The sequence below is a fragment of the Rhea pennata genome, chromosome 2 (genome assembly GCF_028389875.1).
Source record: "Rhea pennata isolate bPtePen1 chromosome 2, bPtePen1.pri, whole genome shotgun sequence".
In the NCBI taxonomy this organism is placed as follows: Eukaryota; Metazoa; Chordata; class Aves; order Rheiformes; family Rheidae; genus Rhea; species Rhea pennata.
In genome coordinates this window covers 74,202,729-74,218,112 of record NC_084664.1, presented here as the reverse complement: position 1 = coordinate 74,218,112, position 15,384 = coordinate 74,202,729, and the positions used below count along the sequence as shown (strand labels likewise).

At 39.0% G+C, this 15,384-nt stretch overlaps 1 protein-coding gene across 4 annotated transcripts in view; it reads left to right on the top strand.

Moving 5' to 3' along the window:
- The first annotated feature begins 2,557 nt into the window (after positions 1-2,557).
- The window catches only part of GLIPR2 (GLI pathogenesis related 2), a 46,355-nt gene continuing 33,528 nt past the window's right edge, over positions 2,558-15,384 (top strand). For all 4 annotated transcript variants that reach the window (XM_062569746.1, XM_062569749.1, XM_062569748.1 and 1 more), the window contains exons 1-2: positions 2,558-2,696; positions 15,021-15,129. In XM_062569746.1, coding sequence (XP_062425730.1) covers positions 2,684-2,696; positions 15,021-15,129 — 122 coding nt within the window. In that variant the 5' untranslated portion in view covers positions 2,558-2,683. The remainder of the gene's footprint in view (positions 2,697-15,020; positions 15,130-15,384) is intronic.

Below are 15,384 nucleotides of genomic sequence, written 5' to 3'. Positions count from 1 at the left end.
TTATGATGACCTATCATAATTGTGTGATCTCATTCATGAGTAACTGCTCAAATTCACTTCCTGATCCATAAAGTGGTCCAAATACAAGATATTGTAATGTAATGGCCAAATATATGGATGTTAAGCAAGTGCCTCCAGTTAGCGGAGTGGTATTTTGCTAAATCAAAAGTTACTGCATATATTAATCTGATATGAAAAGATAAAAGGGGAAAAGTACCCTTTTACCCTGGTAAAAGGATATTAATGATTTGTAAGGTCAAAGTTTCCCTGGCTGTGGCTTTTATTTAATCAGATTCACTACTTTCAGAGAGATGACTATGTTCTTAACTATTAGTGTGCATACTTCATCCAGATTGCTATCTGACTAGGTCAGCAATATTTTCTAGTCTGGAAAATTCAGTGGCTAATGTTAAAATACTAAAAAATCCCAGCTGTCCCCTTACTCCTTTGTTTTTTGCATCCAGACTTGCATTGCTTTCTACTTTCTGATAAGTCATTGTATTTACATTACACTGATACTTTTCGCATTTCATGTCTGAGCAGTAGTTTTGATTTCCTTGTTACTGGATCAGCAAAAGTGCCAGTTCTTTCCTGTAAGTTTTACTGGATTTATCAGTTTGGAGAAATGCTCTTATCCAAGTTGTAGTTGTGTATTTTTTTCTGAAAATCTTACAGAGGTGGCTCCAGCTGGTCACTTTTGAAGATCTTCATGCTGTTCTCTTAATAATGGTGCAGGTCATGAGTGGATATTACATTAGAATGCAGTCAAATATTAGAAAGATATAAAATATAAACAGTATAAAATGTAACAATCAATTCTGAGGATATAAAATTTCAAGTATCAGAGACTCCTAACTATGCAGACTTTAATTCTGTACTATTTGTCAGGGCTAAAGGTTGGCATAGGATATTCTTGAATGTTGATGTACCTCCCAGGGCTGGTACAACCCAGTATTTCAGGATTAACAGAGCATTTTTAGAGGCTAGGGTTCATAGACTGGCACACGGTTTTTTCATTCCCACAACCAGGTAAAGCAACTGTTTACCCTCTCTATAAGGAGCTGCAGTAGTACACCCTCCAACTCCTCATCCCACTGCTCAGCCAGCAGCTGCCACTTCTCCTGGCAGACAGGGTGAGCAGAGATACCATTTTTTACCTTCTCTGAATTTTTCATCCTATTCTGCTGCATGGGTTACTACTAGCAAAGGCAAGTGTCAGGCTGTTGTGAAAATTAATTTGAGCTTTTACACCCTGTGGTTTCCCCTCCAGGTGGTGATTAGTTACCTACACATCTCTTCTGAGTAACTAGATAGGGTGTGAGATAATGACACACACTCAGCCTGGCAACTTCAGCACTGCCAATGAAGTAATCTCAGGAACAAGTTGTTGGCAAAGGGATGCTGTCTTCCCCACCTGATGCTATTAAAAACAAAAAAAACAAACAAACAAAAAAAAAAAAAAAAAAAAAAACAAAAAAAACCAGTATCTTTTATTCCTGAGTTTTCATTTCTCTTTTCGTCATGGAACTCATCCTCTAGAGGTAAAAAATTGGGTAATTAGAAGTTGTCTTCCCCATGACCTGTCCCCTGTTTTGGTATGCAGCCTTTTGCATGGAACAGCCAGCAGCTAGCTGGATTGCAAATGCCTCGTGGTGAATTAATTGAAGAGGGAGCTTCAATTCCTTAGAGCCTTCCCATGAATAAAGTGGTGCACGTGCATAAGTATATGCAGACTAGGGGCTGAGCCAGCTGACCTGGTACAAAACCAAGTAGTACCTGAAATTTTTGAAATGTATTATTTAAAAAGGGAGGAAATATTAACCTTGGATGATTTCTTACGATGATGTAAAAGAAGGAAGTAGGAGACAAATACCTGAGTTATCATTTGGAGGGATGCAGCACTTCTGAGGTTGAAAGTATCAAGGCATGATGTTCATACTCAGTAGCTTAGTATTTGTCAGTGCGGTTTGAGGTATTAGATACGATGTGAACCCAGCAGTGGCAAAGCTTAAAATGTGTTTGCATAGACAGAGTAAGGCATGCACAAATCAAACTTACAAAAAATAAACCATCAATGCAGTTCCTGTCTAACTTGAAGAATCATATCCTGCATTCCCATGCCTTCTATTAATATGTTCTACAGATTTTATTTTACCAAAATGACTTTTAGGGAGGCATAAAATGTAATTATACTTTAAACTATCTTAGCACTTGCCTGTTTTACCTTTACATACAATAATTCAGTGAAACTTTCAAAAGTATTTAACTATATTAATTAGCCTTTTGGGTTGTACCTGCTGTGGCAGCATATTTATTTGTCAACAGGAATTTTTTTTTGCAGCATACTCTATCAGAAAATATTCATGATTACTAAACTATACTGGTATGTGAAACCATATGGTGTTTTTGAGCTGCTTGGTTACTGTGGAGGATAAATAGTTCCTGACCCCAAATAGGAACTTTTCAAGAAAAAAAAAAAAGAAGTGTCGGTATTCCTTATAAGGCATCGGCAGGCTTGTTCGACTAGTGAAAAGGGGCGTTTACAATTTTCGTTCTGTTGAGTTCCGTGCAGCGGTAGTGGCAGAAGGCTGAAGTTGCACTGAAATTACAGCAGCTCATTTCCAGAGTGCTCATCAGAGAAAGTCAAGACAGGAGGCATCAGGTGACAATCAAAAACTTGGTCATGGGAAAATCAGGTGAGCAAGTACTTTGGTGCAGTTGGCTGTATGTTCTCACAATGCCATTGCCTAGTTTTGTGCTCTGAAAGCATTACTAAAATGTTAGTGGCTTTGCTCAGAGAAAGCTGCTTTCATTTGTGCATGGTATAATCTGGGAGGAGCTTTCTTTATGACACAGTGAAATGCAATCGTTAGGTTAAAAATCCTAAACCTCTGTAATGTAGAGGTAGCTGTATTTTATATATGGTTTACATTTTGTAGCTGATAAAAGCTTTGCTGTATGAATTAACTGTACAGCATTCAGAGAAAGAAAAATTACAAGCACTGCAGCTTTAAAACTACATTATCACTAGCTGTTTGGCCAAACTTACCTACATTGTAGATGGCAACAAAAGGCTTCTTCGAAGAATAGAGATTAACATTTTTATTCCCTTCCTTTTTGGAAGGACTTAGATTTAACATCTGGTTACAGTTTAACTGAGTACAGTCTGTAACTTTGGTGAGTTCATGGGTTTCTCCAGAGCTATGAGAGTTATTGTAAAGGCAGTGGATTCCCTCATCTCTGCTGGATGGTTTGCAACCTGGCTCCTTCCTCAGCTGCCATTCTTTGTCTGTGTGTGGAGGTCTGGCATGCTTCAAATGTGATAAATGGAGGAAAACCCCTCTGAAGTTGCTTATAAATCAGAAGCCTGAAGAAGGGAGCTCATGCCCTCTGGCCCTGTTTGTCTCAGGCCTGTTAGAGTTATGATCTCTTTCTGGGTCTGATGGGGTCTGGATGAGATTCTTGACTGTCAAACAAAAGGACAGTAGTTTGAAAATCTGTGCTCATCTACTGTGGCTGTGCTGGAACTGGATAGCTACTTTTTGTTCATGTGGTTGGGACTTTATATGCATAGCAAATCACAGCCTGCTGGCATAGTGTATCTGACCTGTACATAAGCAGTATGTGTGGGACATGTTCAGTTGAATCAAGTACTTGTTTCCACTTAAAAAAAAAAAAAAAAAAAAAAAAAAAAAAAGTGAGTCTCTTCCAGTGAAACTTGATGAAAGTCTTTGTTAGGTAACTCTTTAATGGGCCTCAGATTGGACGTGTGTGTGTGGGATGTGTTTTTTTTTTTTTAAAAAAAAAAAATAAATAAAAGCATCCTAAACAGGTTCTGAGCCTTTCTGAAAATGTCATTATTAAAGGACTTACTCCTGGAACAGTATGTAGCACTTGTACAACACCCAAACCAGGCTAAGCACCATATAGCCGCCACTGTGTTTATAGCCCTCTGCCCTGGCAGCTGCAGATTTTTTCAAATGGATTAGCCTTCAGTACATAACTTTACAATAAAAATTTAAATAGCAATAGTCACTCAGAAGTGTCAAGTTCATTATTTCCTTGCTGATAGCATAAAAAGTACAAATATCAGATAAATCTAGCAGCTGTATGTTGCATTAGCAGTGTTAATTGGATAAAAGCAGTGGAAAGGTTATATTGTGCCCCTCTCAATCTCAGACTGAATAAAATTTCCTCTTGTATTAGTGTATGTGCAGTCTCAGTTTGCATGTTTCTCATACAGCCATAAGGCAATGACTGTTTCACTAAACTGTTATTCCCCCTCTCACATTCATAACTGAACATCAGCTGTTTGTTCCAAAATTAAAAGCAACAGTGCTAGAAATTTCTTTTGCCAGGGCTTGGGTAGTTTTTGCTTATTTTAGTTGCTATACAAATAGAGTTTGAGATCGAAGTGCATGTTAAAATTTTTCTGTTGCATGTGTCATGCTTTTCAAATCAATAGTAAACTGGGTACAGGTAATTGTCTCTGACTGTTATGTGCTGGTTGAGGGGTTTTTTGGGTGAATCATAAAACTGAAATCCTGTCTTGATGATTGTTTTTTTGACTAAATTCCATCTGCCCTTTCCATTGCATTAAAGCCTTTGAATTCCTCTCCTAGGTCATTCAGTGTTGTTTGCTTTAAAAGTGGCTGCTCTCACCCATTCAACAAGCACAGCTTCCTTTATGTGTTGGGTAAAATTGCTCATATTTCTGCTGCAGTACTCTAAAGGACACAAAATGGGAGCCGGAGGATTTCTCTATACTAGGCTGTATGGAAATGTACCAATCTGGGACCTGTCTGATGTCTTAATATCCTCCATACAGAGCGTTCACCCTTGCCTTCTCTCTGGGATCAGAAAAAAAGGAAAATTATCTGAAGGTGTGAATCTAAGGGCACCCTAATTCACCTCAACTACGGTCCACTCACACTTTTAAAATAATGCAGATAAGTTTCTTTAACTTTGTTTCTTCAATCAATCTGTCTTAGGGTATAATTAGTATCCCCATGCAAACAAATCTGTTGTTCTGGATCTCCAAGGCCTTTGAACGCATTTGGATAAAAGCTCCCTAATAATGTGTTGTTATTAGATGTTGGATTATATTTGAAGCGATGTTCTTTGCAGCTGTTACAGCTAGAGACTCTGCATTGGTTTTGCTTCATTTAATAAAATAGGAGGTTTCCAGAAATTCATACCTCCGACTCAGCTTTCTTGCTTGGAAGCTACAGGCTGTTAAAACCAACCTCGTACTGAAACTGCCTCCTTAGGTTTAGAAAAACGACTTCTGTGGGGACAACTCCTGCAAATACTTAAGCAGAGCATAGAGATCTCCCCCTCCCCCAGGCTTCCTACCAGTCTTGTCTTTTGGGGAGGCGTTTGGTCTCCTGGAGTCCAAGGTTGGACTAGCAGCTGGTGCAGGCTTCCCACCCAGCAGATCCCAGGCTGAAGGAGCCACTAAGCATTTTCTGACAGGAAATGAGCAGATGATGAGCTTGCCCTGTGGTGTTGCCGGTTGCTAGGATGGGCACTGTGGCAGGGCCTGGCTCCCCTCAGCTGTGCGGTGCCCAGGGGGCCCCACCATGCAGAGCCATTCCAGCATGGAGGTGGAGGGGACGGCCGCGAGGCCAGCTGTTAACGATTTGCCGGGCTCTGCTCCTGCGTGCCAGTGGATGGCTAGGATCTGGTGCTGCTGCTGCTGCTGCAGCCTCAGAGGAGGCTGGGAAGGTGGCAGAAAAAGGCTACAGAAAGTCTCATTTCCTTCTGCCCCTCCCCCAGCTCCTCATGCTGGGGGAAGGGACCTTTCCCTCTCTAAAAACCAAGTGAGGCAGTGGCCAGGGAGTCGCTCTGACTTCTGACTAGTGGTATGCTTGATATGTATGCTAAACAGATACATATGCTACAGAGTATCGTGGAGCACACTATCAGAGAGAGGCAAGAAAGGGCTCAGTAAATATTGAGTATCTTCTTTGTGTTTGATTTTCTTTTTTTTTCCTGTCTGCGTGGGTGGGGCTCTAGAGAAATAGCTGGGAGTTACCCTTCATATTGCCAGCTGAGTCAATACAAAAATAAATAAAGGCCAAAAAAAGGCTTTTTATGAAAAAAGAAGAGACAGGAGCCAAACTCAGTGCAATTTTCCTTGTTTTTTAACGAGCCTTAGAAGAATGTGCTGGTTTTTAACTTTAAAGATCCATCTTGAAGCATAGTAAAAAGGACTGGAGTATTTTCTGTACTGAACTCCATCTTCTGTGGATGCAAAATGAGAACCTGTGCTCTTGAATCTCACTCTGAGGCAGCTGTAGCAGTTCTTAACAAAAGCACAAATTTACCAGAGACAAGATCTGTTCGTTTTCTGAAAATGTGTTACACTCCGGGTGCCAAAATGACAATACACTTTGTGATGACTGTTTTTACTGAGCCTGCAGGGAGAAAGGAAATGAATAACCAGTAGCAACAGAACATTCATGTGTGGTAACATTAGGACATTTGCAGAATTTATCATTAATGCCACTTACTGTCTACTTCTGTTGTAAAGAACTGAATTGGAGATATAGCACGAAAGCTGACTTTCAAAAATCAGCTGAATCAGTTCAGTTAAACCCCATACTTTTCCAGTTTTTGTGTGTATAAGTTGCTAAATACATGGTTCAAGGATTATAAATACAGAAAATCTGCTAGGAGGGCATCAGAGTTTGGCATATTCTGGGCCTAGTTTTTACTTATCTGCTGTATAATCACAGGCTGGGCAGGGGAGAGGAGGGGAATGCAGGTAAGGGCCTCTTGCATAGCCGCCATTCTTTGCAATAGTGGTGACTCCCCAGTAGTGTTAGACTGGTAGTATTAACTCCTAATGCTCAAGGATGGTGAGCCAAACATCACAGGGCTCACAAAAAATAAGATCAAATGTAGTAGTCTGTAGTTCCCAAGATAGTTCTCTCTGAATCTTTCTTTTTTTTTTTAAAAAAAAGATCTAATTAAGCATGAAAAAAAATTTGTTACAGAAATTCAGTGAAAACATTCAACCCAGCGCCATAGCTTTCTCTTAGTACAACTGATAGTTTCTGTCTTGTTTGGGTTTGAATTTACTGTAATTATTGCTCTATGTACAGGGAAAAAAATGGGAAAGTGAGTTTCTTGGCCGTAATTGCTAAGTTGTTTGTTGCATGTTTCCACAGACCAGAAGGACATTTCAGATAGCTGTTTTGATAAAGGCCCCTCTGCTCTGCAAAAGATTAGCTGGAGCATATCTACATTATGTTTTTACAGGCTGATGTAAGCAAGTTTTGTCCAGTCTTCGAAGGTCTGAACAGGAATTATATCTGAATTGGGCTGTGTGGCCCTACTGAGGAGGATGAGGTAAGGCCAAGTACGTGACTAATAATTCTGGTTCAGACTTGGCTCTTGTGCAAGTGTGTGTGAGCCTTTAAGAGATGGTAGAAATATCCTGGGTGTTTTGAAGGAAGGCAGTATAAGCCTATCTAAGGCTACCACAAATATTATTTAATGTTGACTGAACTGAACTTAGCAAAGTGAATCTCGGGTTTGCATAGAAATCATGTGGCCTTTATGTATAATTGCTACAGAGATGTATGATCTTCCTTGGGTGATGTTTTAAGGAACAGTAAGTAACTGTGTCCTTCTGAAGCCTTGCCATGCCATCATTGCAGTGGCAGCTTCTAATTTAGATTGTGAGGGCTATCTCTGCCCAGCACTAAGCTGGGCATTGTGTCCAGCTGAAATGCATTGTATCTCTTGGTGGAGTCTCTGTACCCTATCCTAAGTACAAATATAGAGATTAAGATATCCATATCGTAGTAGTACCCAGAGATACTTATTTTCCGAGGGAAAGCTCTCATGATAGCTTGTGATAGGTGGATGTTAAGAAATTATTGAATACATGTTTAGTTTATATCCTATGTTTTTGTCATTTTAAAGTTAACTCTGTGGACCATTGGCAGGTATTGGATTCTTAATAAATGATCCACAACAAGTGATTTGGGAAACACTGTTACAAGGTGTAATCTGGTTTTGAATTTTCCTTTAGGAAGATGTATTACAGACCTCTTAACTTTTTTAGTTCTATTGCATGAGTCCTTGTGTCCATGAGGGTTATGTTCCCCTGAACAGCCCCCATGGCAGGTCACATGAGAGCATACCCCATCAAAGGATGGGGATCTCCATGACATAATGCTGAAGGTGTGGCATTGGCTTTCTGGAGAGATGCAAAGGCTCTTGTTTGGAGTGGCAGTCCTGGGTGTAGGCCTTGTATATACTGCAGTCACTTTCTTCCTTGACTCCCAAGCACTGGGCTAGTGCATAAGCAAAAGGAGCTGCAGAAGCAACAAGAAATTTAAAAGATTTTTGGGGTGTAGGTGGAGTCTTATCTTCCTTGGGGGAATTGTATGTCTATTTGGTATTTTAAATAAGAATTTTGTTTTCAAGCTCTTGGGTCATGAGAACTAAGATTTAGTTTGAGCAGAGGGGAGGGAATGAAATGATGTAGTTGAGAGTAAGTGTGAGTAACCAAAGCTCCCTCTGACTCCCTGCCTGGACTGAACTGCTGGATGGGTGAGTTTATGTACCTTTTATCAGTAATCAGAAAAGATAGGTGATGCAAAGGCTGTATTTCCATACCTCGGGGAGGTGGATAAATAAGCATACTTTGAGCACGCCCTACTAGCTTGGATGTGCTTAGCACAAAAGCAAGGTATGAGAGTATTGGAACTAATTAGATTAAAGTTAGTTCAGATTTGGCTGCCCTGAAACATATATGGTAGAGATAGAAGATGGCAGAGCATATCTCAGAAGTGTGATGTTCTTTACCAAGATTTGGTTTGGCACAAGTCAGCTACAGTGCTATGTAAAGTAAAATAGGCACTGGGTACCAACAAGGTTCTCTCTATTGCTGGTCACTGTATTCACATCTCTGAGAGTGCTAGAAAATGTATCATCCAAAATGTAAATAAGTCACCACTAAAAATTACTCAAGTCAACACATCCAAATGTGTTTGATATCTTAGAAAGGGCTAGAGTTCCTCGTTGTGGAGGAGCGTAGCATCATGCTGCATCTACATGCCATTGCAGTAGTTGGAAGTAGGGAGGTCTGGTTTTGATGATACTCATTTGTGAATACAATTGCACCTTATTTTTTTGTAAATTAGTGTAATTAGAAACTTTCACAGATCTGACATTGGGAAGAGAAGAGAAGAAAAGGAAATGTTTGCTTAGTGTTCTCCTCCTGCAGTATGGTCAACTCTGACATATGCATGTCTCATGGGGCTTCCTGTTTGGAAGCATGAGCCCTAGGAATTTTATGCCATAACAGTTTGATTTAAGAGTCTAAGGCCCTACTAATAAGAGGGTCTCCTTAGCCTTTCTAAAAAGTCAGCTGCTAACCCTTTTAACAGTCTGCCAGAGTTTTCCAGTCCTTTCTTTAGCTAAGGCATTCAGTGTTGCATTACAACATTATTCCTTGAATGAGACTATCCCTGCATGTGTAGCTTGATTATAGTATTTATCTGTCTTCTATGGTAGAATATAAGTAAAAATTGTACTTTTTACTATCTATCATATGTAAAGCCGCACTGACTTCTCTAGATATAGGGCTGTAACTGACTACTCACTATGCATAGTGACCACTCTGTGGAAGAAAACTTGTAGACAGGTTCATTGATCTGACTGTTTGGAGAGGAAGGGGGTTATAAGCATAGGACTTTTTTTATTTTTTTCCCTCTTTCCCTTTCAAAGGAAAGTGAACTTGGTTTTGTCAGTTCCCAGGACAGTGCTAATTAGCCTTATGTTTTTTCTTTCTATGCTTATATCACAAAAGACTCCACTTCCTCTCAGAGCAGTGCAGTTTCCAGTTCAACAGGTGTTCCTTTTCAATCAGGGAGCCTATTGCCTACAGCTGATAAAAGGCCTTAAGTGAGGAAGTAATAAACAGTGTTTATTATAACAAGAATAAGATTTGCAATCAAATAGAGACATGCCTAATGTCACTGAAATGTTATTACACCAGCAGTTTTGTATTCTTAGAGAGTATGTCTCAGATTGAGTATGATGGAGAACTGTGTATTATGCCATTTGGCACAGATAATGTGAAGTTAAGTAAGCTGCCAGTTTGGTGGAGAGGTTTTCTCTCCACAATTGAATGAGTGGGATTTTGTCCAACAGGTTCAATTAACTTGAACCTCTTACTATTACACTGAAGCTCATTCCAGTAATAAGCAAGTGTATAAGAAAAGGTAAGGCAAAAATGAATGATGAAGGACATCAAAGAATCCCCTCTGTGTGGAAAGCACTCTTGAGCTGAAAGAAAGACTATTCTGAGCAGCCTGATAAACTCAAGAAAGTTGAAGGAAACTACTTCCATTCAAAGTTGTGTCTAATTATAGCCCGCAGTTCCTTTCATGCCTTTAAGCACTACTTTCTCTGCTGACTTGAAAAAGGATCATAGGATAATTCAGTCGTTTACCAATAAGTACAATATGTCCCATAAATGCCCATTGTATGGGATGGAGATGTTGCCTCTTCACTGAATTCTTGGGTCAACATTGTAGAAGACAACAAAGAAACCCCAAGCAGGATATAATTTCTGAATATAGCATCATTTTCTCTTTTTCTCCTTCCAAGATATAAATGTGCTTTTGTTTCTTCTGTATGTTTCCCAGAAACTAGGCATTTTTTTTAAAGAGTACAGTGGGGTTTAGCATGGATGGAAGTCAGTTTTTGTGGGTTTAAGTAATGAATGAATTAGACTGTCAAGTCCATGCTCCTGAATGACATATTTAATAATAGCATTAAGGGCCAGTCTTTGAAGACATTACTATCTAATGGGGAGCAAGAAGATCCAATCAAATACGTGGAATAAGAAACATGGAATGTTCAATCCTTGGGGCATTGCAGAAGCCACGTAGTGTAAGACCATCCTGGAGTTTTTGTGATTTTTTTTTTTTTTTCAATCGAAGTGTAAAGTCTAAAATGCAATAGAGGCATAACTCATTATTTAGCCTCTCTCGAATCAATTAAATGTCCATCACTTCTTCACTGACGGAACGTTATTGTCAGAGAGTGAAAGATTCTGCTATCCTATTTTGTAAGTTCAAATGAGGACAAAGATAATAAGTAATTTTAATAAATATTAATTAAAGTAAAAATCTTTTAGAAGGACTTTGTATAGATGAGAATGTGGTCATTAGAAGCTGAGATGACTTTTACTGAAGAATTTTGCTTGTTTCCGATCTGTTAATATACTTTGAGAAGTTTGTCAAAATAGAGGCATCTTCAGTTATCTAGGAGGTAATAGAGAACTTGCTGATATGATTATTTTGCAGTTTCCTATACCCTTATTGAATTTTATCACAAAGAAAGTTCTGCTGGCGATATGAAAAATTGTGGAAGGAGACGGCAGCAAATACACTTCCTTACTGTCTGATAACAGAAATGTAGAGCAATTCTGCACAGTCAAGTGAGACTGAAGGTATTTCAGTATTAGAGCTGTACTCTGTGTTTAAATAGTTACCTTTTCATGCACTTTCTGTCTGTTTTGCATTTGTGGCCACTCCGTGTCTTCTGACACTTGGGTTTTTCTGCTCAGATAAGTAATGTTCTTCCTTGTGTTAAGGGCAGAAATAAGTGTGGAAATCATATGAGGCATTCTGTATAAGATGTGTTTCATCACCAAAGTTGTTGGCATCAACTTTTTGCATTTACATCTTTCCAAAGTAGTGGGTCTTATGTTTAAGTTACTGCTTCAGAAACATGGCTGTAGCCATTATGTGGGTACACCGTTGAGTATTTGTTTTGGAGCAAAATTGAAAGGTGGGATCATTATCTCTATTTTCCTGCGCACGTAGGGTGAAAATTTGAGGTCTGTGTCATGATTCAAAAGTGAATTGAGAGAGATATCATGGAAAACTTCTCTGTAGAATTCTGCATTAGGTCCGTTTTTGTTGACTGTATTGTATGTTAATTATCTGTTGAAGACTAAGCAGAAAAACTTAGTGTGTATGGAAAGTACAAAATTGCCTGTGAAGATTAAGCCATAGGACAGAGGCTGCTGAGAAGACAATAATGATACTTCTAGAAATCAGTACTGTGTTCCTTATTGAATCATTGGAGTAGATACTTAGCCACAAAAAAAGTGTGATATTTTTGCTAGTCTAGAGTATACTTGGAATAATTTTGTGGCTCCCAAGTGGTGAATTAAGGGCTACCAACAGCATTTCTGCTGTTTAGGTCTTGAATGGAGAGGTCTCCTGTTTTTTGTGGAGTATTTCACTGTTACCCCTTTCTCCACATGCCATCTTGCAGTTCTACAAGACTAGTGTTGTAGGACCAGCTGATGGCTGCAAAGGTGATGGAAAGCAGCTAGTATTATGGAAGGCATGTTCAGTTAATTCAGTTCAGCCAAGCTGAGAGAAGAAAAGAGCTGAAGATGAGGCTGAGATGTGCTGAGAACCAGCACATGAGAGAGAGGAGGTTAGCACAGGAGCCTGAGTCATGATAGATAAATGTCTCTGTAGCAACCACCTTTGAGGGAAGGGAAGAGAAAGATGGAGGACCTGAAGGCACAGCAAAGCTGTATCTGCCATGGCTTAAAGAAGCTGGCAGTTATGTCCATAACTTTTTGGTCTTTGCAAGTCGAAATCTTCATACAGAACTGGATTTCTAGATATTTCCGTTAATAGATGAACTGACAATTGACAAAATCTGCATTTCAGTAGACTTTAAGTTTTTTTTTTTTTTTTTCCAGAGTTTGATTTTTAATTATTGTAATCGGAAACAAATCATTTAAATAAACCTTTCACCCTTGCAGGTCAGATTGTTTATCCACTATTTAATGCTGAGCAGATGAGACACTAAACCTAGGGGACGTCAAACACAACCTTTAAGGTGATCTTGTGCAGAAAAATGCAGCTTGAAGCATGTGATGCAGTTTTTAAGGTCTTGTATTTCAACTTCTTTGATTTGCCTGCTGTCTTAAAATTTCCCTGCTGTGGATATGAACCCCAGCACAACGAAGTTAAGCCCTGTGGTTGTAGGTTTGCTTTTCTCACAGGTTACCTGTGACAGAAGCCTTGCAAGTAGACAGTGTTCCCCTGTGAGGCAGCAGATGAGAGGTTTAAGACTTCTGGCCTAGTGGAATCTGTGGGCAAGCAGCAATCATAATAAGAATGATGGCACAGACTTGTTAGCAAAAGGATTTATCAATTTTTAAGAACCAAAGTGGAGGTACCTATTCTATCTTATATGCAGTCTGTGTGCCCATTATGACTCATTAAAACTGAAGGGGAAGGTGGGATGTGGGAAGGAAAACGTAGGAATAGAGAGGTGATTGGCAGATCTCTTATCACTGAAGGAAATTCCTGCTGCTTAATTTCTAGACACCTTATTTATACCGAAGAATCTAGCCTGGAAGCATGTTGATGGAGAAGATGTTAGATCTATGTCTGTACTAACACTTTCACCCAAAAAAGATCAGTCCAACTTCAGACTGCATCCAAAAGTTATAAAGTATTGTGTGAAACAGTAATGGCTTTCTATGTGTATTTGGATATTGAACTTGCTCTAGGCACCATATTATCTGAAAGCTATTGGGAAACTAGAGAGAACTCTGAAAATGGCTCGAAGTGTAACTGTGGGTTGGGTAAATACTTCGGAAAATGTTATGAGAACAGTATATGTGAATTGACAGCTACATTGGAGGAAAACACGTCATTAAAAACAACAGAATAGTATATGCCCTATGAGTTACTGATTACGGTTGTTAGAATCAGGAGTATTGAAATGAATTTGGGAAAAGTAAGGTTAATAATGGGAAAAATTGTCTAGACAGTTCTCAGGTCTATCAGGGCTGTGAAAGTATTTTACAAGCAAAGTGATGGGAATCCTGCTGATGAGGATATTCAAAAACAGAGCTAATAAATCATTATTAAATGCAGGAATCTGTCCACTGTAAATGCAGAGCTGATATTTGAATATATCTTGGCCTGTTCAGAAGCTTCAGCAGTACAGAGAAAGTGAAATCTATCTTTGTATTTTAAAGATGTATCCATACCTCCCCTCTCTTGCAACACCCTGCTTCAGATTACAAATTTCTCTTAAAGCTGAAAACTCCACAGGCAGCTTTAGGAAAGATTTTTTTCTGTGAAGTTTGGGGAAGTTCTGTGAAAGTGTGAAGGGAGGAGACAAGAAATTGTTGTTGAAATGAATTACTTCTGATTTGTCACTGTGACTTGCTACTTGTCTTCTGCCTTGGGCTACTGAAATTCCCAGGTTTGCCAAAGTACAAACATGAGCTCTTTTAAAGCTTTTGCAATAAATTCAGAATTCATATATTTACCAAATACATCCTAGTACAGAAAAAAAATCTTCCATAGCAATTATTTCCTTTGTTGCCACTTGCTGCTTGTGACAGTTACTTGTCTTGAAAGGAGGTGTATTTTGAGCTCTCTAAGAAATTGTACTATATAACTAATAAGAATGGTGCGGGTTTCAAAGTATTTGCATTCCTCTACATGTTTTAATATTTCCATTTTTTTTAGATGATATCTTGATGAATGCAGAAAATTCTTGTATAAAAGGAAAATAACTAACCTTTCTAATGCATCTTCTCAAAGAACCTAATTCTAATTTATTTTGAGACTTTTTTGCAATGGTCATGCAGTGCAAAGAAATCTTAAAATGAAAATCTGTCATATTTAACCTTGAAGTCCCTTGCTGTTGATGAAGGGAATAAGGTTTACATTTTTCTTCAGCCTTTAATGGATCTATACTATCCCTCTTGAAGTGTCGTTTAGAGTTCTTGGATGGAAGGCATTTAATGGTTCAATGGTTCATTCCATTCTACTCATGAAGGTAACGAAAGGGCTATGCTTCTTTCTTCCACTAGACAGTCCAACATGCACTAGCTTCACAGTCTTAAGGGCAGGCTTTTTCTGTTTTAACTGATGTCTTTATTTGACAGACCTTTCCTTTTGTTTGTGTGTGTTTGTTTGTTTGTTTTAATGTGATTTCAGCTTCCAAACAGTTTGCTGAAGAGGTCTTGAAAGCACACAATGACTACCGGAAGAAACATGGAGTCCCCCCATTAAAACTCTGCAAGAAGTTAAACAGAGGAGCGCAACAGTGAGTTCAGTCCTTTCTTTTCTCTAACGAGATTTCTATCGCTTTTATGGTCTAACTGTACATACTGTGGAAATACTTGTCTTTTGACATGCTAATACTCAATGAAGAGTTACTGGGTGGAAGGCGAGAGGCTTTATTCTCTTTCCCTCTTCACCCAACTCTTCTCTTCTATCATATAACACTGGCTGTTCATGTGTAAACTTCCGTGATCACAACTATGTAGATCTTCTTTCACCCTCTTCCAGATGTGGGCTG